The following is a 25,915-nucleotide window of genomic DNA, read 5'->3' as shown; positions in this document are numbered from 1 at the left end:
CATCAACACCCACCCCTCCCTTCTTCCCTGGGATAGCGCCTTGCCTACCTGTGATTGGCTGTCGCCTGAAGACCTGTGCACATAGGGAGAGAGGTTGAGGATGTGGGAGCAGGGGAGAAGAGGGGGGAAAAGCAGAAGAAGAAAGTGAAAGAAGCTCTAGAGGAAACCACAGGGCCTGTAGGGAAGGAGGGGTCATTGCTGTGGCAACCCCAGTTGTGGGGGAAGGGCAAGAGGTCTGAGAGCCAGAGGCTGGCTGAAGCTCACCCAGAGGAGGACCCCCTTCTCCCCAGTTGCTCCTCTGGCAGCTATACCCCTCCCCCCACTTTGTGTTCATTGAACACCCTGCCAGGAGATGGGCTCTGTGGTCCCTGCACAGTAGAGGAGACAGACCTGTGAACGGACATCACGTCTAGTTCCTTCTTAAAACTCCCTGTGGTCAACTGTGGGCCTCAACCTCTTTTCCCGGCAGCCTCATCCTTGCCCGACTCCAGCTGCCATGTGGGTGCTCATTTTTGCCCAGTTCACCTCTGCCACCCCCATCCCAGGCTCCACCACTGTTTGACTCCTTCGACTCCCAACCTCATCCTTTGAGCCTGGCCCTGTGCCAATGTCGCCCAACTTTCCAGCATCTGGATCTTGAATTTTTCATTCTTCCATTTCTATTACTTCTCACCCATCAATTCTCACTCTTATCCAGCCAGTGGTAAGTGCCACATTCTCCACTAAACAATTGATACAAATAATCTCATTTCATTCTCAGAACAATCATATGAGTTTCACTTGACAGATGAAGCAGCCACAGGAGTGGTAAGTAAATAACTTGGGGCCCCATTACTGGTAAGTGACAGAGCCAGGGATTTGAACTTGGGCAGTTTGGCTCCAGAGTCAATGTAGTTAAGCACCCACTCTAAGTCAGTGGGCGCCAGGTTTTCAGAAAGAACAATAGTCATTAACTTCCCCCTCCTACAGTACTTACTGCGTCCATATTTCTTCCTTCCCGTCATATTCCTATATGAGGAAGTAGAGAGATCATCAATTTGGGAGGCAGGCAGACCTGGATTTAAATCCAGATCAGCTAGTTTGCTAACTATGTGATCTCGGGCAAAATTCTTTACCTTGTACTTCTAAGCCTCTCTATCTGTAAAATCAGGGGGCTGGGGGAAGTTTCACACCTATGTCATGAGGTTCTTGTGAGAATGAATTATAACATTATGATGGTACATCCAGCGCACAATAGGTACTCAGCAGATGAGCTTCCTTCTTCCAGACCCCTGTGTCACCAACTCCCTTGACCCGTTTTCACCCTTATCTGCTCCGTCGTCTCCTAGATCAGTTACCCCCACCATCCCCAAGTCTCCCCCACCCCGGGGTGTGTCACTTCCTCCTCTGCAGCCTCCCAGATCAGTACACAAAGGCTGCTGCTACTGCTGGAGGAAGGGCTGCTCCGCACGCAAGCACGCACCTGTGAGTACCAGGGCACCAGCCCTTCTGCCTTCTCTCGCTACCCACCCAGGCCCCACTTGGTCCCAGCCTTCTGGGAAGAGGGCTGTGGCCTGAAGACACCCAGGGTTCAGCTGAGTCTTGAGAAGGGCTCTGAAATCTTCTCTGCATTCCCAAGATCTCCTGTTCCTTTCCCCTCATCGAGTTTCACAAACCCTCCCTCCCCCCACCCATCTCTCCTGGGTTGGTTTCCCAAGAGTGGGACTGGAGACAGGAAAAGGAGGGCGGGGATGTATGAGCCCATCATTTGCTTTACAGCTATGTGTCAAGGACTAATACAAGGTAAGGTTCTCCCTATATTACTCCCCAGCCGCTATGCCTGCTAATGCCTTGTGCTCCCCTCAGGCCTCCTCCCCTTGGGCAGATCCCACACTCCTTGGAGACAGTGGCTCAGTGGCTCAGTTCTGTCTCCTCCTCGTGATGCTGAGTGGGCAGCAGAGGTTCCTCCTGACTTGGGAGTTCTGGATGGGTGAGGAGGATGCTCTCTTTCTTAGCTGCTGAGGGGGCAATAGGGTATTGGAGTCAGAATTAAGTCCGGGAAAATGGACAACCCAGAGGGAGCGAAGGGGGAAGATCAAAGAAGACCCCAAGGAAAGAGAAAGGGGATTAGGTAGAGCCCATGGGGACTGGTGCAGAGAAGGTGAAACTTTCCATGAAGATGGGGCCTGGGTTGGAGGGGAGGAAAGCAGCACAAAGTGAGAGACCTGGTCGGTGTCAGTCCCTGCCTCTGCTCAAGTTCGCTGGGGACCCTGGGCAAGTCACTCACCACTTCTGGGATTCAGGTTTCCATCTGCAAAAAAACGGGGTTGAAATAGATTTCTCCATTCTATGTTTAGGATCAGAGGGGGAACGGAAGTAAAATGAAGAACTGTAAAGAAATGGAGAAGAGAAAAGCAGACTAGAGGTGTAATCAGATTTCTGAATAGGAAGGGGAGAGAAAGGGAAAGACAGATTAAGATACAATTGATGGCAAGTCCTGCATCCCAAGGAGGGGAGAAGGGGGCTGGGGGGACATGTCTGGGGCCCCATTTAGGGGAGATGAGCAACTCCTGGGGAACCAGTGTGGCCCAGAGCCCCACCTGTGAGAGATGAGTCAAAACTCTGTTCGTGCTGTAGCATCCCCAGCCTGGGCAACCACAGGCGAGCCGAGCCAGCAAGCCTGAGGTTAAGTGGAGGATGAGCCCTGAGCTGGTCTCTCTCGCAGAGGGTGGAGGCTCTGTTAAATATATATCTACTACGCCTGAGGTCACAGGTGGTGGGGAGCAGGACGGGGGCGGTCAGCAGCTTGACACCCCACCCCTTCCCCACACCCCATGTCGAGTGTCTGGTACTGAGTCTCAGCCCAGGCTGAGAAGGATGTTGATGCTTCCTGAAAGAGTGAGCTGGCATTTCAAATGCACCGCTGATGGTTGTGGGAACTGTTGCAGCCCTTCAGGAGGTCATGTCGGTTATTCCCGCACTGCTCACCAGTATTACAAATGATTCCTATTTATTAACCCTACAAATCCTCTTCCAGGGTGTATCCTATTAATACAACATGCACACCTGTGAAATGATAAATCCAGGAATTTTTACTGCAGTATTGTTTATAATAGTGAACAATTAGAAACAACATAAATTCTCATCACAAAGACTAAATACAACATGACATATCCGTGCAATGGAAATCTATACAGAACAAGGGAATTCTTTATTTCTTGGGCAGTAGGAACTCCAAGAAAAGTAGTGAAACTGAGGAAGATGCAAAACTGGGTGCAAAGTATTCTAGCATCTGTGGAATTCCATCATTGGATTCTATCACTTGAAGACTATACGTATGTTCATGTTAGTTTGTATATACACTAAAAATCTCTTGAAAGATGACAAGCAACAAAAAATACTAATAAATGATGGTTATTTGCTTGGTGTAAGTGTGGAAACTGGGGTGGATTGGGAATAGGAGAGGGCATTTCTCATGATCTTAACTTTTTGATTTTTAACATTGTGCTAAAATACACATCAAATTGATCATTTAAACCATTTTAAGTGTATAATTCAGTGGCATTAGGTACATTCACAATGCTATGTAACCATCACTGTTATCTAGTTCCAGAACTTTCTCTTCACTTCACAAGGAAACTGCCCATTAAGCAGTCACTTCTCATCCTCCTCTTCTCCCCAACTGTTAGCAATCACTAAGCTACTTTCTGTCTCTATGGAGTTGTCTAGTTGGGCTGCTGCTGCTGCTAAGTCGCTTTAGTCATGTCCGACCCTGTGAGACCCCATAGATGGCAGCCCACCAGGCTCCCCCGTCCCTGAGATTCTCCAGGCAAGAGCACTGGAGTGGGTTGCCATTTCCTTCTCCAATGCATGAAAGTGAAAAGTGAAAGGGAAGTCGATCAGTCGTGTTTGACTCTTAGTGACCCCATGGACTGCAGCCTACCAGGCTCCTCCGTCCACGGGATTTTCCAGGCAAGAGTACTGGAGTGGGGTGCCATTGCCTTCTCCCTAGTTGGGCTAGTTCATATAAATGGAGGTGTATAATGTGTGCTTGTCCGTGACTAGTTTTTTTCATTGAACATCGTGTTTTCAAGGTTCATCCATGTTGTAGCATGTATCAATACTTCATTCTTTTTTATGGCCAAATAATATTTTGTTGTATGGCTATGCCATATTTTATCCATTCATCAGGTAGGCATTTCTGGTGGGCACTCATCAGGTGGGTTGTTTCTGCCTTTCAGCTATTGTACATGGTACTGCGATGAAGAGTCCTGCACAAGTCTGTGTTTGCTTAAACATCCGTTTTCAGTTCTTTTAGGGATATCCTTAGGGGTAGAATTGTCAAGTACCAGGGTGATTCTGTGCTTTAATTTCATAAAGAATCACCAAACTGTTTTCCACAGTTGCTGTACCATTTTACATTCCCACCAGCAATGTATGAAGGTTCCATCTTCTCTGCATCCTCATCTACACTTATTTTCTATGTTTGTTTTTTTTTTAAGTCTAGCCATCTTAGTGGGTGTGAAGTGGTATCTCAGCTGTGGTTTTGATTTGCATTTCCCTGAAGGCTAATCATGTTTAGCATTTTTTACTCTGTCGTTCCTCACTTATCGATCCTCTTTAAAGAAACATCTAAGTCCCTTGCTTATTTTAAAAGTACGCTGTTTTTCTCTTTCTTGTTGAGGTGTAAAAGTTCTTTATATATTCTGGATACTTGACAGATACGTGATTTGCAAACATTTTCTCCCATCCTTTGGTCTGTCTCTTCACTTTCTTGATAATGTCCTTTAAAGCACAAAAGTTTAAAATGTTGAAGTTCAGTTTATCTAGCTCCTTTTGTGGCTTGTGCTTTTGATGTCGTAGCTAAGAATCCATTGTCAAGTCCAAAATTATGAAGATTTACCCCTATATTTTTTTCTAGGATTTTATAGTTTATGAACTTATACTTAGGTCTTTGGTCCATTTTCAGTTAATTTTTGTGTATGTTGTGAGGTAGAAGTCCAACTTTATTCTTTTAAATGTGGATATCCAGTCATTCTAGCACCTTTTGCTGAAGACTTCTTTCTGTTTTGAATGGTTTGGCAGCTTTGTTGAAAATCAATTGGCCATACAGGGATGGACTTGTATATTTCTTTCTTTTATTTATTTAATGCTTTTGGCTGTGCTGGGTCTTCCTTGCTTTGCAAGGGCTCTCTCTAGTTGCTTCGAGCAGGGGCTACTCTGTTGCAGTGCGTGGCCTTCTTATTGGGGTGGCTTCTCGTTGCAGGCACAGGCTTTAGGTACATGGGCTGCAGGAGTTGCAGCGCAGTGGCTTGGTGGTTGCAGCTTGTGGGCTCTAGAGCTCAAGCACCATAGTTGTGGCACACAGGCTTAGTTGTCCCGTGGCATGTGGAATCTTCCTGGATCAGGGATCGAACTTGTGTCCCCAGCCAGATTCTTAACCAGTGGATCACCAGGCAAGTCTAGATTTGTATATTTCTGAACTCTCAATTCTATTCCATTGATCTCTTTGCTTGTCCCTGGTGTTGGAGAAGACTCTTGAGAGTCCCTTGGACTGCAAGGAGATCCAACCAGTCCATTCTGAAGGAGATCAGCCCTGGGTGTTCTTTGGAAGGACTGATGCTAAAGCTGAAACTGCAGTACTTTGGCCACCTCATGTAAAGAGTTGACTCATCAGAAAAAACTCTGATGCTGGGAGGGATTGGGGGCAGGAGGAGAAGGGGACGACAGAGGATGAGATGGCTGGATGGCATCACAGACTCGATGGACGTGAGTTTGCGTGAACTTCGGGAGATGGTGATGGACAGGGAGGCCTGGCGTGCTGCGATTCATGGGGTTGCAGAGTCGGACACGACTGAGCAACTGAACTGAACTGATGCTGATACTATGGGCTTCTCAGGTGGTTCAGTGGGTAAAGAATATGCCTGCAGTGCAGGAGATACAGGAGATGTGGGTTTGATCCTGTGTTGGAAGATCCCCTGGAGAAGGGCATGACAACATACTCCAGTATTCTTGCCTAGAGAATCCCATGGACAGAGGAGCCTGGCGGGCTATAGTCCATAGGGTCACAAAGAGTTGGACATGACTGAAGCTACTGAGCACGCATGCCAATACCACACTATCTTGAATACAGCAGCTTTGTAGTAAGTTTTGAAAGTAAGAAGTGTGAGTCTTCCAATTTTGTTCTTTTTCAAGATTGTTTTGGCTATTCGTGCAATGCTATATGAATGTTAGGATCACCTTTTGCATTTCTATAAAAATGGCCATTGGGATTAACTTTTTGATTTTTGAAATGTGATATTGAATTGCCTATTCAAATTTTAATTAGTAAGTTTCTGTTTTGTTTCGTGGCAGTGCTAGGTTTTCATTGAGGTGCGCAGGCTCTTCGTTGTTGCGGCAAGTAGGTGTTTCTCTACTTGAGATGCACAGGGGCCTCTAGTTGCAGCATGTGGGTTTAGTGACCTTGTGGCATGTGGGATCTTAGGGGTCTCTAGTTGCAGCGTGTGGGCTTAGTGGCCCTGTGGCGTGTGGGATCTTAGTTTTCCAATCAGGGATCAAACTTGCATCCCCTGCATTGGAAGGCGGATTCTTAACCACTGGACTACCTGGGAAGTCCCAATTAATAAGTTTTTAAAATTCTCAAATTTGCCTGGTCTTCCATACAGGTCATTCCAGGAATTACCCTGACTTCAAGCTCTTTCTCCAAAACTCTAGATCCCCTTTGTGCAATGTACAGTAAAGAGAAAAATTTACCAACTCTGGCCTTCCTTTCTTCATTATCTCAGACTTTTAGACAGCTCTTCTTAAGGTCTAATTGTTATTCCTCTTGCTGTCATTTTGGTCAATTACAGCTGATTTCCCTGCCTTTTTCACATACTCCCTCATCTGCTCCAGCATTCTTTCCTCTCATTCCTAATCCCTGACTTCCCACCCCCCCTTATTTAGAGCCCCTGGCCCTCTTCCTTTAGAATCCATGGTTATGAAAGCTAAAAGGACTGTCAGATTATTTTTTTCAGCTCACTTACTTTAAGTTATGGAAACTAGGGCTCAGAGAGAAAGTCTGACTTGACACCAGCCAGTGAGTGACTGAGACTGGACCAGACCTGGTCCATTTCCTCTCTGTTTTGTTCTCTTTCCACTATAGCTTGGAATTGGTGAAGAGCCCTGTGTGCAGACCTTCCTGCATCCATGTCCCCTCTCCAGACTCTTGCTTAGGCCATTTTGCCCACTCTGGCATCATAAAGTCTGCACACAGGAGGGACAGGTCTTTTCCAAGGCTCCTACCCCAGCCTGGGACGTGCCTTTTCCTGCCATTTTGAAGAAACTGCTGAATCCACAGGGGGAAGTGAAACTATGGGGGGAGATAAAGAGTTGGGGTAGAGTTTTCAGAGGGACAACCACAGGCTAAGTTTAGAGGACCAAGAGTTTGGGGGCCCTTCCTGACGACCCACGTGACCCCCTTTATATCCTATTACAGACCATGGTGGCTTTGTCAATGGTCCTTGTTTTCCTGCTGGCCCTGAGGAGAGGTGAAAGTGAGTTGGACGCCAAGAGCTCATCCCCACAGGAGGCCACAGAGTGGAGGGATCCCAATCTGTCCCTGCCAGGGTCCTGCCAGCCAGCTCCCTCCTGCCAAAAGTGCATCCTCTCACACCCGAGCTGTGCATGGTGCAAGCAACTGGTAAAGATGGGCCTGTGACCTCTGAACCATGTGTGTGTGTGAATGTGTGTGCAACCTGGATATACAAGTATGATTGTGTGGGTACATGTGTGACTTTCTGGGTACGCTCTGTAGTCCTGTATATGACTGAGTTTGTGCACATATGACTTCTGTCTATGATTGCATGTGTGTGGGCACACACATGCATGCAAGAGTCCTCTGCATACATGTTTGTCTGCATCTGTGTATCTGTGTATATATGGAGAAGACTTGTGACCTTAAACTTGGAGGATGCATGTTCTTACTGAACTCTTGTTTGTGTATAGCGAGAGGGATCTTTTGTGGGTATATCCATGAGAAAGTGTATTTGTCAGCTTGGGGCTGTCAAAATACCATAGACTGGGTGGGGGAGTGTGTGTGCTTAAGTGACAGGAATTTATTTTACAAACAAATTGATTGAGGGTGTGAAATCCCAGATCAAGGTGGTAGCTGATTCAGTTCCTAGTGAGACCTCTCTTCCTGGCTTGCTGATGGGCTGCAGACAAGCTCTCTGGTGTTTCTTCTTATAGGGATCTAATCAACAGATCATGAGGGCTCTACTCACATGACCTCATCTAACCTTAATTTATTCTCTAAGGCCCCAACTCCACATACTATCATGTTGGGGGTCAGTCCACTGCAAAAGTGTGTGATTGGGTTTCTGGATCTGGGTTGGGGGTGGAGGTGTGTTCCTGGGTATGCAGCAGCCTATGACTGGGAGGGTAGGCTGGAAGGAGCTGGAAGTCTATGGGCTTTGGGGCAAAGGCTTGAACTACCTAAGTGGCAAGAAGGATGTGGGGGGTGGGGGAGAGGGTGTCTTCCTGGCTGGTCAAACAAAGCTGTTCTTTGTTCATGCCTTAAAGAGACAGGGCTCTGGTGTAGCAGAGCAAAAGGGGTGCCTGAGCTGGGGGGATGGGGCAGAACCGTCTCACAGGAAATGGGGAGTTAGATGAGATAAGAAAGGCGGGCACACTCATGGGAAGACAGAGCTCCAGAGCTGAGTGGGTCCAGGAGAAAGGCACGTAGTGAATCTGGGAGGCCTGGAAGGGGAAGACAGAGTCAGTGGGAGGCAGAGAGCAGAGGTGCCAGGCCAGAGGAGCCAGGCAGGGACTCTTGGACCAGCTGGATGCGTGTCAGTCTCCTCCAGTCCCCAGACCAGAGCCTGGCTGGCACCTGGGGCAGCTGAGAAGCTGCTCTAACCATTTCCTTCCCCTGTGGCTCCCCAGCCAGTCCCGGGGTACCAGACACACTGAGGAGAAGGGGGTATTCTCTTCTGTCCCTATCGTTTCCCTTCCCAGAAACTGTCTTAATCTGACCCCCTTCCCATTTTGGCCTGAGTTTGCAGCAGGGAAGGGCGGGGCGGGGCGGGGGTGGACTAGGAGGACAGGTTCTTCCTTTTTTAATGGTAGTGAGGTCCCTAAGATCTCAGCAGGAACTCTGTCCTGCTGGGGGAGGTGAGAGGTAGGTATCTGGCGGAAAGGGGGTGTCGAGATAAGGGTAGGAGAAGGGAGATGCTGTAGGAAGTAGGCTCTGGACAAGGAAGTAAGTACGAGGTTCGAGGGTAGCTGTGGAAGGAAGGGAGGGGAGGGAATTGGGGGTGGGTGCGGGGCTCAGGGAGTTGCCTGACAGGGGAGGGCTTGGAAGTGGCCAGGACGGCAGGGTGGTTCTGGGAGCCGGGCTGAGGGTTTCGGGGGATCAGGGTTCCCCACGCGCCTCCCCTTGCCGCGCAGAACTTCACAGCATCTGGGGAGGCGGAGGCGCGGCGCTGTGCTCGGCGAGAAGAGCTGCTGGCCCGGGGCTGCCTCCCGGGGGAGCTGGAGGAGCCCCGCGGCCGGCAGGAGGTGCTGCAGGATGACCCGCTCAGCCAGGGCACCCGCGGCGAGGGGGCCACCCAGCTGGCGCCGCAGCGGGTCCGGGTCACGCTGCGGCCGGGTGAGTTAAGGGGTGATGGGCAGTGAGGCCGGGGGTTGGGATTCCACCGCGCCCCGCTGACCTCCCCACCACCTCTACCTGCAGGGGAGCCCCAGCAGCTCCGGGTCCGCTTCCTTCGAGCGGAGGGATACCCCGTGGACCTGTACTACCTTATGGACCTGAGCTACTCCATGAAGGACGACCTGGAGCGCGTGCGACAGCTCGGGCACGCGCTGCTGGTGCGGTTGCAGGAGGTCACTGACTCCGTGCGCATCGGTAAGCCCCGTGGAGCCCTGCCCGCTCCTGCCTGCCCTCTGCCTCTAACCAGCCGCACCCCAGCCTCTGCCAATGCCTAGGACTCACAAGGGCCTCACCTGCCCTCTCCTGCCCACTCTCCACACTCCAAGAAAATAATCGAGAAGATTCCCTGGAGAAGGGATAGGCTACCCACTCCAGTAGTCCTGGGCTTCCATGGTGGCTCATACAAAAAGAATCCACCTGCAATGAGGAAGACCTGGGTTCCTGGAGGTGGGCATGGCGACCCACTTATTATTCTTGCCTGGAGAATCCCATGGACAGAGGAGCCTGGCGGGCTCGTCTATAGGGTCCCAAAGAGTCGGACACCACTGAGTGACTAAACACAGGACAAGAAAGTAAAGCGAGGGTTTATTTAAGTGAAAGTGTGCTCTCAAGGGGAGAGAGAGCAGGCAGACTCAGGTGAGAGGCTGCCCTGAGGTTTTTTTCCTGCAAGCCGGTTACCTGGGGCGCAGAAATGAAGGGGCAGAACACTCGTGCCCTCTCCTGGTTTCTAACAGACCTGGCCAGGCCACGGGTTCCTGATATCTATCCCCAGAGACATCGTCTAGGTCAAAGCTAGGGGTCCTGTAGGACCCCTAATTTTACTGGAAGGGTAACTGAGGCCCCGAATCTGGAGAGACTGTTCAGACAGCTCCCAGCATCAGACGTGCCCTAGACGTGCCACCTGGACGCTCCCCTGATGCCTCTTCTCCCGGCCAAGGTCTAAATGCACCATCCCTGCCACACCTGCTCGCATCCCTCCGTCCACCATCCCTGCTTCGTCTTCTGCTGCTGCTGCCATTACTACACTGCACACTTGAGCCTTCTTTAGCTTCCACCAAACCGCTGCCTGCCACCATCATGTCCTCCTCCTCATATCCATTCCCCACTTCCCTGAGCCTGTGCACTCACCCCTTTGCCCCTGCTGGTCCTGGGTCGGTGGCCCTTTAGGAGCACCCTCTCCCATTAGCTCCTCTGTGACTGTCCCCCACCCCAGTTCTTGGGGACTCTCTTCCTGAGTCCTCAGCAGTGCCCCCCCCCCCCCGCAAGTGACGTCTGGCACTACCTTCATGACTCCTCCCAGGCTTTGGCTCCTTCGTGGACAAAACGGTGCTGCCCTTTGTGAGCACAGTGCCCTCCAAGCTTCGTCACCCCTGCCCCTCCCGGCTGGAGAGCTGCCAGCCACCCTTCAGTTTTCACCATGTGCTGTCCCTCACTGGGGATGCAGAGGCCTTCGAGCGGGAGGTGGGACGCCAGAACGTGTCCGGCAACCTGGACTTGCCCGAAGGTGGCTTTGATGCCATTCTGCAGGCTGCCCTCTGCCAGGTGAGGGGGCGGGGAGGGTCTTTGAGTTGGATGAGCTGGTTGGAGCCAAGATGGGCACCTGTGGTTAGTCAGTGCACAGTTCTAGGGGGTGCCCTTTGTATTATAGTCCCTGTAGTTTGCACATTCGACAATTTCCTGGTGGATTGGAGTGAAATGTCTAGAGGAAGAGGCATACTTTTCTAATTTACAAGGCCTCCACTAGCAGCAACCCTATTCGGGGAGAAGCAAGGAGCTGGAGACAGGGGGATGGACAAACTGAGTCAGAATGAGGCTGGCCACATCCTTGGCTAGTAGAGCTGGTGGGGGTAGCTCAAGGGCCCTCCGTGCTCAGGTGCACAGCCTCCCACCCACCCCACTCCAGAAGCAGATTGGCTGGAGAAATGTGTCCCGCCTGCTGGTGTTCACATCAGATGACACATTCCACACAGCTGGGGACGGCAAGCTGGGCGGCATCTTCATGCCCAGTGACGGGCACTGCCACCTGGACAGCAATGGCCTCTACAGTCGCAGCCCAGAGTTTGTGAGTTGCCACCCTTCCCCGCCCTCCCCGTGGGAGCCATACCTCTTCTAGGACCTCTCCCTGTAGCCTCACTGTCCTTATGGTGGCCACCCTGCCATCCTCCCCAGCAGCTCCTCCTCTCCATGTCCCTCCACTCCCCAGCCCCTCCCCTCCCTCTAGCTGGTGGAACCCTGGATTTTCAGGGCACCTTGCATTCTGTGAGGGGGGCCTGGGGTACTCACCTTGTCCCCACTCCTTGCTCCAGGACTACCCTTCCGTGGGTCAAGTAGCCCAGGCCCTGTCTGCGGCAAACATTCAGCCCATCTTTGCCGTCACCAGTGCCACACTACCTGTCTATCGGGTAAGAGCTGTGTGAATGCCAAACCCTCCCATGCCCAGCCTTTCTCAGCTCCCTCAAAGGCCCATTTTCCTCTCCCGAGATGCCCTCCTTCCAGAGTCCCACCCCGCCCCCTGCCCACGGCAAGCTTATTTCCTGAGAGTTGTGACCCACCATTTCCCTCAACTCCCCCCATCGCAGGAGCTGAGTAAGCTGATTCCCAAGTCTGCAGTGGGGGAGCTGAGTGAGGACTCCAGCAATGTGGTGCAGCTCATCATGGATGCTTATAACGTGAGGGGCTCGGGGAGGGGGGGCACTGGGGAAAGTGGAAAGGGACCCCCAGGTAGGAAGGCAGAACCAAGAGGACAATCACCTGTTGGTATCACACCCCACAGCTCCTGCCCACAGTCTGTGTGTGTGGTTGTCATTAACAGCTCACTCAGTCTTGCACTCATTCATAAATCTTAAGTGCCTGATTTCTACAGAGCATGAAGCACTGCTCTGGGCAAGAAAGGGAATTAATATTGATTGAGTTTTTATTTCATGCCAAGCACCATCCCAAGTACACACTGTTTTCTGTCTCATTTACTCCACTAAACCCCCTCCCTGCTTGGAAACTATTATTCTAGTTTTATCCGTGGGGATACAGACGCACAGAGGAGGCTAAGTGACTTGCCCAAGATCACACAGATAACAGATGCAAGGGCTGGCACTTGTCTATACACAAAGAATGTCATATCTGGAGATTGCCTTCACTATAAGCTTATCAATAATTCAGAGATATTCTTCCAGGAACCATAGAATTTTACAGGTAGACAGAACAATAAAAATTCATGTTTCTTGGGGTTAGGTCTTATCTCTGCAACTTGACTGTAGGCTTCTTGATAACAGAGGCTGTGTTCTAAACCCATGGTGAGAAAATGTGAGACAATATCAAATTTCCCAGGACAAACTCAATGGAAAGAATCTGTTCTTTAGACCTTGTATGCTCACAGATGACATGTCCAGACATGAGGTTTGAAAAACCTAGCTACTGCATGTGTACAGCGCTGGCTAGCCCCTGAGCCCCACCAGGTCTTTGCCACAGCGGCACTGAGATGCCGTGTTGGAAACCTCTGGACCCTGTGTTCTTGCTCAAGGCCATCCCAGGTCCTTCCTGCAGAAACTCCTCCTGACTGGGCAGAGCAGAAGGAGCCCCCAGGTGGGCTGAGGGTGGGGTTCCGGCAGAATGTGGAACAGCTGGAGAGGGTGTGAGCTGTAACTGGCCTTCACATGGTCACTCTCTCTCACTCTTTCCCCAGAGACTGTCATCCACTGTGACTCTCGAACATGAACACTCTCTTCTCCCTCCGGGGGTCCGCATCTCTTATGAATCTCAGTGTGGGGATTCTGAGAAGAGACTGAGTGAAGCTGGCGACTGGGTACAGTGCAACCAAGTCCGAATCAATCAGACGGTGAGAAGGAAGGGTGTGGGGATGGGAGCGGGAAATTGAACGGGCAGGAGGGGAAGGGGGGTACAGGCCTGGGAAACAATGTGAAAAGCCTGGGGTGTCCTCCACCTGTCCTTTCTGAGACACTCTAATGAGCAGCTTCCTCCAATGTTTCTAGGAGATGGGTGTCAGCATGACCCTGCCCCTTCATTCGCTAAGTAGGGTTCTGGATGACCAATGGCTTTGCGGTGTGTGTATGTGCACAGGAGTGTGTGTGCGCGCGGGCTCTTAGTATGATTCCCCCCTGCCCTGTCCTCAGGTGAATTTTTGGGTTACTTTCGAAGCTACCCACTGCCTCCCAGAGCCTCATCTGCTGAGGTTCCGAGCCCGTGGCTTCTCCGAGGAGCTGACTGTGGAGCTGCACACAGTGTGTGGCTGTGACTGCAGCGATGCCCAGCTCCAGGCTCCTCACTGCAGCGGTGGCCAGGGGCACCTCCAGTGCGGGGTGTGCAGGTGAGCGCCCACTTCCCTTCACCCGTATGGCTCCCCCGTACTCCCACCTCGTCCGCCATCCCTCCACCCGCGCCTCTGTCTCGAGGTATCTTCTTCGTAGACCTTCCAAGACTCGACCCTGACTTGCACCTCCTGAAGCTTCTTCCCTCCGCTGCAACTCTCCCTGCTCTTCTACTCCTCGGAACTCCATTATAGTCCATGCTCCTCTCAGCCTCTGCTCTCTCTCCAGCTATCTTGAGATCTTAGGTTTAGAGGGTTTGGGGAAAGGCAGGTCAAGACATGGGCAAATTCTCTGATCCCCCCTTTCCCTCTCTTCCCTTCCCCTCCCAGCTGTGTCCCTGGCCGCCTGGGTCGACTCTGTGAGTGTTCGGAGGCTGAGCTATCCTCCCCAGATCTGGAGTCTGGGTGCCGGGCCCCCAATGGCACAGGGCCCCTGTGCAGCGGGAGGGGACAGTGCCAGTGTGGACGCTGCACCTGCAGCGGACAGAGCTCTGGACGCCTGTGCGAGTGTGACGATGCCAGCTGTGAGCGACATGAAGGCATCCTCTGTGGAGGTACCTGCAGACTTGGGGAGAAGGGTGGGGTCAGAGTGGCCCCCCAAGGGCGTTGAGGCTCTGGGAACTTCTTGATACCAAGGGCAGGAATCAGGCTGTGATGTAGGGGTTGGAGGTTGTCTGACACACTCGAGAGGGCAATGGATGCACAGGAGCAGATCAGCTCTAGGCAGCCTGTGATGGCATGTGGTGCCCAGTGGCTGTGGAGGATGGTTGTCACCCTCCGTGTGGCCCTACCTCAGGCTTTGGCCGTTGCCAATGTGGAGTGTGTCACTGTCACGCCAACCGCACGGGCAGAGCATGTGAATGCAGTGGCGACACGGACAACTGTGTCAGTCCTGACGGAGGGCTCTGCAATGGGCACGGACACTGCAATTGCAACCGCTGCCAGTGCGACGACGGCTACTACGGTGCCCTTTGTGATCAATGCTCAGGCTGCAAGACACCATGCGAGACACACAGGTGAGCCCTCAGGCCTTGCACCTCGGGAACAGGGCTCCCTGAGCCCCTCCTGCCCACCTGCTCTTTCTGTGGGTCATCTGGGTGACAACTGCCCAGCTGGTCACTTACTGGTACCCACTGGACAGGGACTGCGCAGAGTGCAAAGCCTTTGGGACTGGTCCCCTGGCCAAGAACTGCAGCACAGCGTGTGCCCACGCCAACGTGACTCTGGTTTTGACCCCTACCCTGGAGGACAGCTGGTGTAAAGAGAGGACCCAGGACAACCAGCTCTTCTTCTTTCTGGCAGAGGATGAAGCTGGAGGCAGAGTTGTGCTCACAGTGAGACCTCCAGAGGGTAAGCGGGCAGGGATACTGTGGACATGCCACATGAAACCCTGCGAGTTTAATGGGTAGGGGGCCAGAACTCTGGAGGTGAAAACGCCAGGCAATCAGGCTGGGGACTGAAGCAGAGCTGTGAAGCAAGCAGAGTGCAGATGCTGGATCAAGTGGACCTGGCTGAGGCCCTGAGTGCTGGGATAACCCTGATCCTGTGGAAGTTCCCTTTGTTTTCAATGACAGGCAGGACTAGGGAGGCTGATGGGGCTGGACACGTTGTGGGTGATGGGTGATCAATTCCTAGGCCCTGGCCCCCAGAAGTCCACTTTTTCTTCCCCATAGACGGAGCAGACCACACCCGAATCATTGTGCTGGGCTGTGTGGGGGGCATCGTGGCGGTGGGACTGGGATTGGTCCTCGCTTATCGGCTCTCAGTGGAGATCTATGACCGCCGAGAATTCCATCGTTTTGAAAAGGAGCGGCAGCATCTCAACTGGAAGCAGGTGACGAGCCTGCCTCCTCCCCCACTGTGTGGGGTTTTCCATGCTTCCCCTGGCTACAGGGGTTTTGCTTTCTGCTTCACCATCCCCAACTCCACCCCATTCCTTCTCCACACCCCACACCCCGGGCCTGTGCCTCCTCTGCAGGCTTACCCTGGTTCCTCTGCTCATTCCCATCAGTTCCTGGGGTTCTTGCTCAAGTTCTAGGCTGGCCTCTTAGAACTAGATAAAAGAGGAGTCCTGGGACTTTTCCTCATCACTGGCAACTTCTCTCCGCAGGACCACAATCCTCTCTACCAAAGCGCCATCACGACCACTGTCAACCCCCGCTTTCAAGAGGCAGACAGCCCCGTTCTCTGAAGTGGGGAGAGAAAATCACTGCAGGGCTCTTCTCTGGGACCAAAGGAGTTGAGGCGTGGGGTGGATCAGGCTACAGCTGGGCAGGGGGCACTGAAAGGGCTGCCTGCTGCTGCGACCTTGCTTCCCTACCTCATGAGGAGTGGGGGCTCTCCCAGCCAGGTCTACAATAAAGTCTTACCTGAGAGCACACCAGTCAGTTTGTTTTGCCCCAGGCCAGCACATGTGGAGCCTGGGCCTCAGGAGGCTCACATGCAGTCCTCCCCCTACCACCTGAGGGCGAGTTTCTCAAGGTAACAGTGCGCAAGGATGACCTAGGCTGCATGGGGAGCAGCGGCAGCACCGGGCTGGGTGGGCGAGTGAACCCTCAGCTAAGCTGACGAAGGAGCGCGACAGACCACACTTGGAGAAACGCTGCCTTGGCTGGTGTCTAGCCTCATTCTATCCTGCTACATTTCTTTCCTTATTCAGAACTGATAGCCTGTTTCTACTTCTGCTTGTTGTGCCTCTGTGAAGGGGAGCTCATAGGTGCTGCAAGTTGTGGGGTGGTTGGTTACATTTGGTGGGAAAAAATAAAACTACTTTGGCCCCAGTGAAAAAACGTCTCCCAAGGATGTTCTTCCCAAAGAGGAGATAGTATGTACAAAAGCCCCATTTTTTTTTATTTAAATATCCTAAATATATCACGAAGGAACATACACTGCACTTTAATGGTAAAAAGATACAAGTTTATAACATCTTATAAAAACTACCATTTAAAAGTGATCTTGTTCATTTGATATTCCCCTCCCCTAATAGCAAAATAAGTATATTAAAAAAAAAAAAAAAAAAGGTGGAGAGGAAGGGTGGGGTGGGAGGGGTTAAGATAAAAGCCCCAGGGCCACACAGAGGCAGAGACCATCTGGGGAGAGGGTTAAAAGTTGTGGTGGGACCCCACACCTCATTTAACCCTCCAATATCAAGCCATGGGGCACAATCAGTAGCTAAGTGATGACAAGAGGTTGTTGGAGGCGGGGTGGACGGAAAAGACTTGAGGTGCTGGGAAGGGCAGGGCTGGTGGGGCCTGGTCCAGCAGCCCACCCAGGAACTGGCGCTACTCTTCCCCAGGTCCCTGAATCCCATGTCCTGGTCTCAAGAGCTGGCCCCACCGCCGTTCCCATCACTCCAGACACACCTGAGGCATCTTTCCAGTGCTAGACCCCACCCAGCAGAGGGGTGGAATGTTGGGCCCAGGAGCCTTTGCAGCGGTTGGTGATCTCCCTGGGGTGTAAGTGGGACTCTTGGGCGCTAAGTCACTCCTTCTGCCTCTCAGTTCCCCTCTCCTCACAAATCCATGGCCTCATGAACATCAGCACCTGGGCAACTGAGCTAACCACCTGCTCCTGAGTTTCCACTCACCCAGTCCTCGGCAGGGGTGGTTCTGGTATGGCTCTCTGCACATATGCTTAGAAGTTCCCTCTCCCCCACACACCCAAGCAGGAAGCCGAGGCCTGCAGGGGGCCAGGACACATTCAGACCTAAAAACACATTCGCACATGCAGGGGCACACCTCACTAATGTGATTCTCTCCACACACAACCCCAATCCTAAGCTGACTAGCTACAGGTGGCAGGGAGCGAAGTCTTCCACTTGCAAAAGCACCGTCTGGAAGGACAGTTTTCTAAATGTGTTTGAGACAAACCCCAGCCCCCAGCGGAGCTCTCTGAGAGGGGCTGGTTCACATGCAGAAAGAGGCCCTACTTGCAGGGACCAATAAGGGCTGGTTTCAGGACTCGCCGTCTAGTTTCTGGACCATGTCAAACGTGCCAACACAAAACTAGGCGAGAACAGGCTGCAGGCACGTTCCCCAGCGTTTCCCCATAGGATCTCAGATGCTGTCAGGGAAGAGCTCAAGGGTGCCACGCTTCCTTTCTTTTCCCCAAATCTTCACACCTCAGAGGTATGGAGACCCCCCCGCCCCGCCTTGCCCCCCCTCCCATCTCCTTCAGAACAGGTAACAGGAGTGTGCTGCTGCCTACCTTTTCTGAGAAAGGAAATCACTTCCTGCAGACTGCCATCTCAGACCCCCCACTGACAGCCTGGTCAGGTTCACCAAATCTCCATGATTCTTCTGTAATTACTCAGCACACCCCCATAGGTCAGGATAGCCCACAACCTGGGAGTCAACCAAACCCCCAGAACCTCCCATAAGGATCCTTTCCTTAGCAGGAAGAAAGAGGGTTTTTATTTCACTTTAGAAAATTCATATTCACAAGCCCTGGCTTGGGTTAGCAACATCCTAACCAGCAGTCTGTTCAATCAATCTTATAAAAACCCTCCAAAACAAAGCCCTCCAGTCCCCTCAAGCTGAGTTCTTCAGCTCCTCTTGAACCTAAAGGTTCAGGCCTTCAGGTTTTGGGGGAGGGGCAGTCAGGAGAAGCGTTTCATGCTCATCCTCCCAAGCTGGGGCTAGAGAAGGGTTTGGCTCAATAATATGCCATCTCCAAGCATACAAACACGAACACTCACATACCACACACACACTCACTCACACACCCCTGATCGCTTCTGGGGAGGGTGTAGATAAGGTGGTGGTGTCGGGGCAGAGAAGAGCAAAAAATATAGTTAAGAGTAAAACCTACATCAGGTTTCTCCTTCGGTGTTTTCTCCGCAGCACCCTCCCCACCCCCCACAGTTCTTTTTGTGTAGGGACGGCCATCAAGAAGGAAGCCAAGATCTTTTCCTTTGGGACCAAAAGCTAGACCCCTATCTCCTCTACCTGAATACAGTGATAGGACGTGAGCGAGGAGAAGAGCACAACACTGCTCAACAGTCACGTCAGGGGACACCAAATTTCTGTTTCTTCAACAGCTGTCACCGAACTTGGGGCTAGTCTTGGGTGGTTCCTAAGAGGGCACAAGGAGAAAGAACCCACTGTATCATCTGCGACTCCTTGCTCGACACCTCTGTCTGGCTTAGGAGTCAGTCAGTATCAGCGAGGTAGCCAAAAATGATCTCCAAGATCAACTACCCAAGGAGAGAAAGGGAAGGGGCTTCAAGGGCCACTCTCACCCAAGTTTCCTCCAAAAGGCACTTGAGCTGACCCCATTAGGTACCAGTGTGGCACCGGCCACTGCAACAGCCCGGGCCACAGCTCCTGCTCTTCCCTGAAGGAAATGAGAGGTACCTGCCCACTCTTCCTCATCCAGCCCTTGTCTGCTCCCCCCACTGCTCTTCCTCTTGTCCCTACAGTGTATAAGGAGGCCACAGTAAGCACAGCCGCCACCCTGATCCTACTCTCCTTCAAAGAGGAGGTGAGGTACAGGGCTGTGGAACATCAAGGATCAACTGCAACTAAAAACTCAATTTGGGGGAGGGCTGGACCTGCCATAGTCCCTGCTTTGACCAGGACTCTATACCTCCATATTACCTATTTCCACAGTGTGCCTGTTGAAACTGCTTTTGGATAAACAAAAATAAGAACAGAACAAACAAACCCCTCTTCCCAGTCTCCTCCATTTCAGCTGCCAGCGGGAGTCCAGGGTTGTGGGAGCCACGCTTCAGTCTTGGTCCTGCACCTTGAGTCCCCACCTGTGACCTCAGCCGAGGGTCTAGGGACTAGCTTCCCTACCCAGGAATGCTGAAGGAACTTCCCCGAGATACTCAGAGTCTCAGATTATTTACAGAGCTGAAGCTCTGGGGCCTGCCGTCCCCTGATGCACTCTTCTGGTCTCCTGGGTCCACTCCTCCAGGAGGGAGACAGGTACAGACGGGGTGGCGGTGGGACCATCAGACCAGAGGGGGTGCACTCTTCGGTGGATTCTTCTGATTACTCCCACCACCCGGGGCCCCTGCGCCTAGAGAGAAAACTGCCCGTCGGAAGTCTTGGACTGGCACCCTTGGCACATCCGTTTGTGTCTGAGTAATCGATCTGTCCGAGAAAAACACTGAGAAGAAACGGAGGGTTAAGTGCCTGAGAGAAGAAACTTGGTTATCTATTGGCTAGAGCTGTCCTTTCCAAATTGGAGAGGCGCACGTCCCATTCTACATTCCCTTGGCATGTACACAGACAGCATGAGTGCACAGTGGTTAGGAACACACTGCTGAAGTCTCAATCCTGACCTAGCATGCAGTAGCCACGCAACCTTGGGCAAGCTATCTCAGCCCTGAATGTGTACACTCATCTGTAAAATGGGGCTAAAGGTACCTACTCACAGAGCGGCTGCTTCATTTATCATATATTTATTCAGTATCTCAAGGCAGGTACAGTTCCTGGGGCTGAGGACAGAGTGGAGAACCAGCGGGACAAAGTCTCTGCCCCACAGAGCTTTCATTCTAGTGTTCTGCAGATACAACCTGAGAGCGTGGAGCAAAGCTTGAGACCCAGCAAGGCATCCAGAAAGTGCTCCCTGTTATCATTTCTCATCTCTTGTTTGTGTCTCGTTTTGGTCCTGGATTTTACAGTCACAATACATCAGATATTGACCACTCCCTCAGGGCAGGAATTTCTCTCTCTTCCTCCTAAGTGCACCTGTCCTGAAGTTCCATTCAATGTGTCTCTAATCCCTGATCTGCTGTGTCCTTGGGAAACTCAACCTCTCTAAACCTCAATTTCCCCATGGGCAAAATGAAGGCCACACAGCTACCTCACAGAGTTGATGTGAAGGTAACGTCATACATGGTCTCACTGTGCCTGATACAGGCACAGAAAGATATACAGAAAGATATACCTATATAAGGCCAGAAAGATTTACCTCGCCCCGATGTACTAACACCATCATGGCCAGGAATGCGAGGTGGGCCCTTGCCAAGCAGGGAGTGGGGGCAAGCCCTGGCTACTGGGGAAGAAAGTTTGTGTGTGGGTGTGAATGCATGACACGTGAGCTTACCTGGTGACACCGTTCACACTGGTAGGGCTTTTCCCCACTGTGTACACGCTTGTGACGCTCCAGGTGGTACTTCTGGATGAAACGCATATCACATATGTCACACTCAAATGGCTTCTCACCTGGCCCAATCAGAGAGAAGGGAGCATCAGGAGGTATACATGGCAGGGACCTCACTCCAGGTATTTTCCCAGAAATCTTTATCTTTTAGTAATGTGTAAACAGCTAATGGGGAAAGGTCCCCAAAGCGGCTGGTCTCAGCAACACCAGATACATCAATCTCTTCTACCTTATTCACTTACCTTCTTCCCCTACTTCTAATACTTACTCCTTAAAATAAACCCAACAGGAGCTACACACAAATGTAACACAAACTATGGACTATGCTCCCCCTCTGAATGTGAGCAAGAGACTTACCGGTATGAATAAGGATGTGCCTCTTGAGGTGATAACTGCTCCTAAAGGCTCCAAAGCAGTGTTCACAAACAAAATTTTTGGGAATCTTTACTTGAAAAGAACCATTTTGTTCCACTACCACCACCTGGGGGCAAGAGTCAGGCGCGTCATGAGGCTACCCTATCCCTCTGCCCCTTCTTGCCTCCATTCTGCCCTGGTCTTATTTTCAACTGCTGGACAAAGTAACTTCTCTGATGCTGTCATCTCCCACATCCCTCAGAGTTGAGAGACCCTTGGAGGAAGGAGGTAGGGCGAGCAAGCTGTCTGCTTGGTCAAACCTCACACTCTGAACTGACCTTAGAGGGAGACTGCCTGCCCCTCTGCCACAGGACCTCATGCTCCCCCGACCCTCCCCTTACCAAGGATGTTTCACAGAGGGCAGAGATCAACTGTCAAAGTGGTCTCTGGATGGAGCCAGGGTGACTCACTCACCAGCTGTGAGGAGAGCTCAGGGCTGAGCCAGCGAGGGAAGAAAGAAGAGGGCTGCCTTATTCCCAAACTGAATTAGTGTAGGCGTTTCCCCATTACCTGCCTTTTTCTTCTTTTTTTGGCCACTCTGCGTGGCTTGTGGGATCTCAGTTCCCTGACCAGGGGATGAACCCAAGCACTCAACAATGAAAGTGTGGAGTCCTAATCATTGGACTGCCAAGGAATTCCCCATTACCTGCCTTTTTAACAGTCTTTTTTGAATGAGAGGCCTCAGCCAAGCTGTCATCGTCTTTGCGGCTCCGGGATTTATCACTGTCTTTTCGGTGGCCCTTTAAATACAAATCAAATCTAAATGCACAGTCAATCTCAGAACACAAGACAGGAAGCCAAAAAGGTGCTTTGAGACAACTTGTGAATCACCTGCCCCAGAGGTTTAGAGAAAGTACGCATCCATCTCCTCTCCAAGTACCTTGGTTTTAACAAGCTGTTGTACAGGAAAGACCTTCCTTTCCTGTACCCTCTAAAACACCCATACTCACGGCCCAGCTGTATCCCCTTTCCCACTTCCCTAAACAGAAGCACTGAGGACTCAAAGCTGGGCATCTCCTGGCAGAGAGCTTGGGCCACCCGACCCCCAGGTGCCGCAATGGACTCAAGTGCTGTACCTGACTCGAGCACCTCAGCACATCAGGGCTACCTGCCCGCTCTCCATTCTCGGCCTGCTTGCTGGCAATCTGGCTCAGCATCATCTTCTTGCTGGCTGCAGTGGGGACCAAACTCACACCTGCTAGGCCTTCACAAGCCAGGAGACTTGCCTAAGTTGAAAGGAGATGAGGTGTCAGGTCACCTGGCAGGGCAGGGCAAAAACAGACTGCCAATTTCCAAAGAACTACCTTAAACACCCAGCTACTAACGTGCGGCTTCTCTCCAAGGAGCATCCCTCCTCACCACAAAACCCTGCTTCCTTCGAGAGTCCTCCCTAACTCATCTCACCAGGACTAGTTATTCACTTTGTCAGCTGTCAGCATTCAGACACAGACTAAGTGAATAATCAGATGCTACTGACGCTTTTGTCATTAGCACTGTGCTGGGTAAAGTGTCTGTCTATACATTACTTTGAAGCTACACGAGCCTTAGAAATACCAAGAGTCCGTCCTGTTGACCCACTGACATGGGAGATTTCTAGGGGAACTTCCTTCTTTCTCTTGATGACACTTAGCTACACAGAACCCGCTTCTGACTGGCAGATCTCACTGGTGCCAAATGTATAGTCTATCAAGCTCTACAAACGTGTATCAGTAAAATTAGGTCATTTCTCCCTTTAAATTTAAAATTCTCTAAGTGCTGTCAAATATAAAAATGTTATATTTTATAACAAAGATGACAATTAAACCACTTGGGAAGATTTTGGAGTTGAATATACAATTTCTCTTCCTCCTCCCCATCCTCACCATTCGTGTGTGCATATTCACATTTCTCACGGTCCTTGCTCTACATAGTTTAAAAATTACTTAAGTAAGGGATATTTAGGAAAATTGCTACATTCTTCAACTGACTTTATTTAGCCAGCACTAGACAATATCCTTTTCTTACTGAAGAAACACTTTTAAGAAACAGTTGGTCAGCAAACTTCCATGAGTAATTTAAAAAGAAATTCCTTTCAGGTGATCAGTACATCCCAGGAACCCCCCCCTCATCTTCAAGGACTTCGGAGGGAAAGGTCTGGAGGCAAGACTTAACTCTGCTGTTGGCATTGTACAATCTCAGGCAGATTACTCCACCTCTTTAAGCCTCAGTTTCCTTAAATGCAAAATGTTTACCATGGTATCTACCCTCACAGGGTTGATGAGTTAACATACAAAAGCAGCACCCCAGTACAAAGTTAGCAGTTAGGGAAAAGCAGTCTTCTCAGAGCTAGAGTGAACAGGATGCTGTGAAGTGGGTTGCAAACAAAGGAAGAAGAAACTGCACGGCTCCTCCTCTGCATGGAAAAGAAGGAAGCTATGCATGCAGCTGGAAGAAAGCCAGTGATTTCTTCCTGGTGAGGCTGGTAGGGGAGGGTCCCTGGAAGGAAGCTGGCAAAAGCTCCAGGGATGCTACAGACAGCTTTTCTCCCCAGATAACTACAATAACCTGTTGAGCCATCTTGTATCCCCACAAGGGGGATTTGGAAGGACAAGTGCCTTCCAAATACACTGATCTGACGTCACTCTCCTGCTTAACACTCTTCAGAGAGTCCCCATTCCTTATGGAATACAGTTTAATTCCTCAGCAAGGGATAAAAAGCCCTTCAGTCACACTCAGCTTACTTCTCCAGGAAACAACTCCCTCACCCTAACGTGGCCGTCTATCACTATCTCTTGTCTTTAGCCATCCACCCCGCACCCCAATCCTTTCCTCCGTAACTAGCAAACTGCCCACAGTACTCCCTAGCTCACCACATCCTCCCAGGACTCTAAGTCTCTGCCCAGGCAGTTGTCCTTGTCTGAACGCCCTGTTCTACTTGTTTATCTAGCAAAATCCTATGCATCCTTCCAGCTTCAACTTCTTTTTTCATCCAGGCAAAAGGCTCATTCCCTCCTCTACGGTGTACATACCTCTATTACTGCATATTCCTTCAATTAACAGACTCATTGAGTCTGTACTACTAGCCAGCCACCACGCAGTGTTGTGTATATAAAGATAAATAACAGATTGTCTCTTCATCTCCCCCAACCCCAACCCAACTAGCCTGGAAGCCTGCTGGGGCCAGGGTCAATTTTATTCATCTTTGTATCCCCAGCACAATGCCTTGCATGTAACAGGAGCTCAATAAATTCCTGTTGAAAAAAAAAAACAAACGAAGCATTCACCAGACTGTTTACTCCCTCATGCCCCTCAAAAGTTACTGTACCAAGTGTAAACTGAGTACATGTCGCTTTGTAAATGTCCCATCAAGGCCTGTGATGCAGTATAGCCTACCTCCTTCATTTGACTGGAAGCTCCCTGAAGGCAGGGGCTGTGGCCTGTCTCCTTTCCTTCCTCTAGATCTCCCCCTGGTGTTTAAAACAGAGCTTGGCTCACTGGGTTGGTCAATATGTTGACTAAGGCAGCATTCAAGAGTGAAACTGCAAACACGCTTCCCAGTGATCTTGAAGGAGGAGGAGGACTCTAGAGCTTTTTACCTGAGCCATGCTGATTTCTCACTTAATGCAACTCAAAAGTTCGAGTTTCTTGCTCCACCTTTCCTTAAGACACTGTTGTTTGAAGAACTGTCACCAAATCACTGTAACAACTCTTTCGTGTCCCTTCAGTCCTGCTGCCATACTGAAATGCCTTTGTCTTCAAACAGAATGTAGCGTCCTCCAAAGTAAAGATAGATGTTCCAAGAATCCCTGGTCTCTGCTCGGCTCCTGCCTATTGTCTGAAGAAAGTCTGCCAGTCTCAGTTTTCCAGCTGAATTCTCTGAATGAAATTCACGATTTGTTTCAGAAACCTGAAACCAGAAAGGGAAATGGAGCTGTTAGGTGCAACATTCTCAGGCCATACAACCTTCAGTGGGCTGAACTATTTTGCCAGGTGCTCTCTGTGCAACTCTAAACGAAAACATCAGAGTTCTCTTTCTAGGTCATAAGAAGAAACTGGTCTCCAGGCCCTCGACAGGAGTAAAAGTAACTTCGGCCTCTAGTGGAGGCACTGCAGCAGGCCAACTGCTAGGATTTGCCAACTTAGGACTGGAAGGAGGAGGCGGAGGCTCTCTAGGGCTTTTGTGTCCAGTGGGCTGGCCCACGAAGCTCGCACTCTGTCAAGGCGACCCAAAGTGGGGTAGAGAAAAGCTCAGGGGTTAACGCTGGGCGCTTGAGCAGCAGGCAGAAACCAGACCAGCAGTACGAGCCCAGGCCGGCCCACACGTGTGCATTCTCCGAGACCGCCCCAAGGTACGTAAACTCGCTGCAGAGGTGGAAGACAAGGAGGCGAAGCCCGACGCTGCGCGTTCCCTCCCATCT

General features: G+C 51.0%; 2 protein-coding genes across 7 annotated transcripts in view; one reads left to right on the top strand and one right to left on the bottom strand.

Annotated features, from left to right (window-relative positions):
* ZNF740 (zinc finger protein 740) overlaps positions 1-25,915 on the bottom strand; it is a 59,060-nt gene that overhangs the window by 32,589 nt on the left and 556 nt on the right. Inside the window, exons 2-8 of one of the 6 annotated variants that reach the window (XM_055584015.1) lie at positions 25,094-25,404; positions 24,891-24,964; positions 22,595-22,744; positions 22,169-22,258; positions 21,462-21,585; positions 21,048-21,166; positions 18,165-20,105 (exon numbers count right to left, since the gene is read on the bottom strand). In XM_055584015.1, the coding sequence (XP_055439990.1) occupies positions 20,016-20,105; positions 21,048-21,166; positions 21,462-21,585; positions 22,169-22,258; positions 22,595-22,744; positions 24,891-24,899 (582 nt within the window). In that variant the 5' untranslated portion in view covers positions 24,900-24,964; positions 25,094-25,404 and the 3' untranslated portion in view covers positions 18,165-20,015. The other 5 variants (XM_055584006.1, XM_055584024.1, XM_055583997.1 and 2 more) reach the window with 5 other exon arrangements.
* On the top strand, positions 1,413-16,766 carry ITGB7 (integrin subunit beta 7). The gene is made up of 15 exons (XM_055583915.1): positions 1,413-1,464; positions 7,457-7,660; positions 9,409-9,610; positions 9,695-9,865; positions 10,971-11,212; positions 11,574-11,732; positions 11,977-12,072; positions 12,250-12,339; positions 13,350-13,502; positions 13,798-13,991; positions 14,322-14,545; positions 14,788-15,007; positions 15,133-15,341; positions 15,665-15,825; positions 16,102-16,766. Exons 2-15 carry the CDS (start codon positions 7,460-7,462, stop codon positions 16,180-16,182), a joined length of 2,403 nt encoding a protein of 800 aa, XP_055439890.1. The 5' UTR covers positions 1,413-1,464; positions 7,457-7,459; the 3' UTR covers positions 16,183-16,766.

Source organism: Bubalus kerabau, chromosome 1, assembly GCF_029407905.1.
Source record: "Bubalus kerabau isolate K-KA32 ecotype Philippines breed swamp buffalo chromosome 1, PCC_UOA_SB_1v2, whole genome shotgun sequence".
Lineage (NCBI taxonomy): Eukaryota > Metazoa > Chordata > Mammalia > Artiodactyla > Bovidae > Bubalus > Bubalus kerabau.
The sequence above is the reverse complement of the archived record's forward strand: the minus strand, read 5'-3'. Positions and strand labels throughout refer to the sequence as shown.

Bases quoted from the DNA above. Each gene is read 5' to 3' on its own strand.
- ITGB7 (XM_055583915.1), top strand. From the start codon at position 7,460: ATGGTGGCTTTGTCAATGGTCCTTGTTTTCCTGCTGGCCCTGAGGAGA. The intron at 13,992-14,321 runs GTGAGCGCCCAC...TTCCCCTCCCAG, and splicing joins CTCCAGTGCGGGGTGTGCAG to CTGTGTCCCTGGCCGCCTGG. The intron at 14,546-14,787 runs GTACCTGCAGAC...GCCCTACCTCAG, and splicing joins TGAAGGCATCCTCTGTGGAG to GCTTTGGCCGTTGCCAATGT.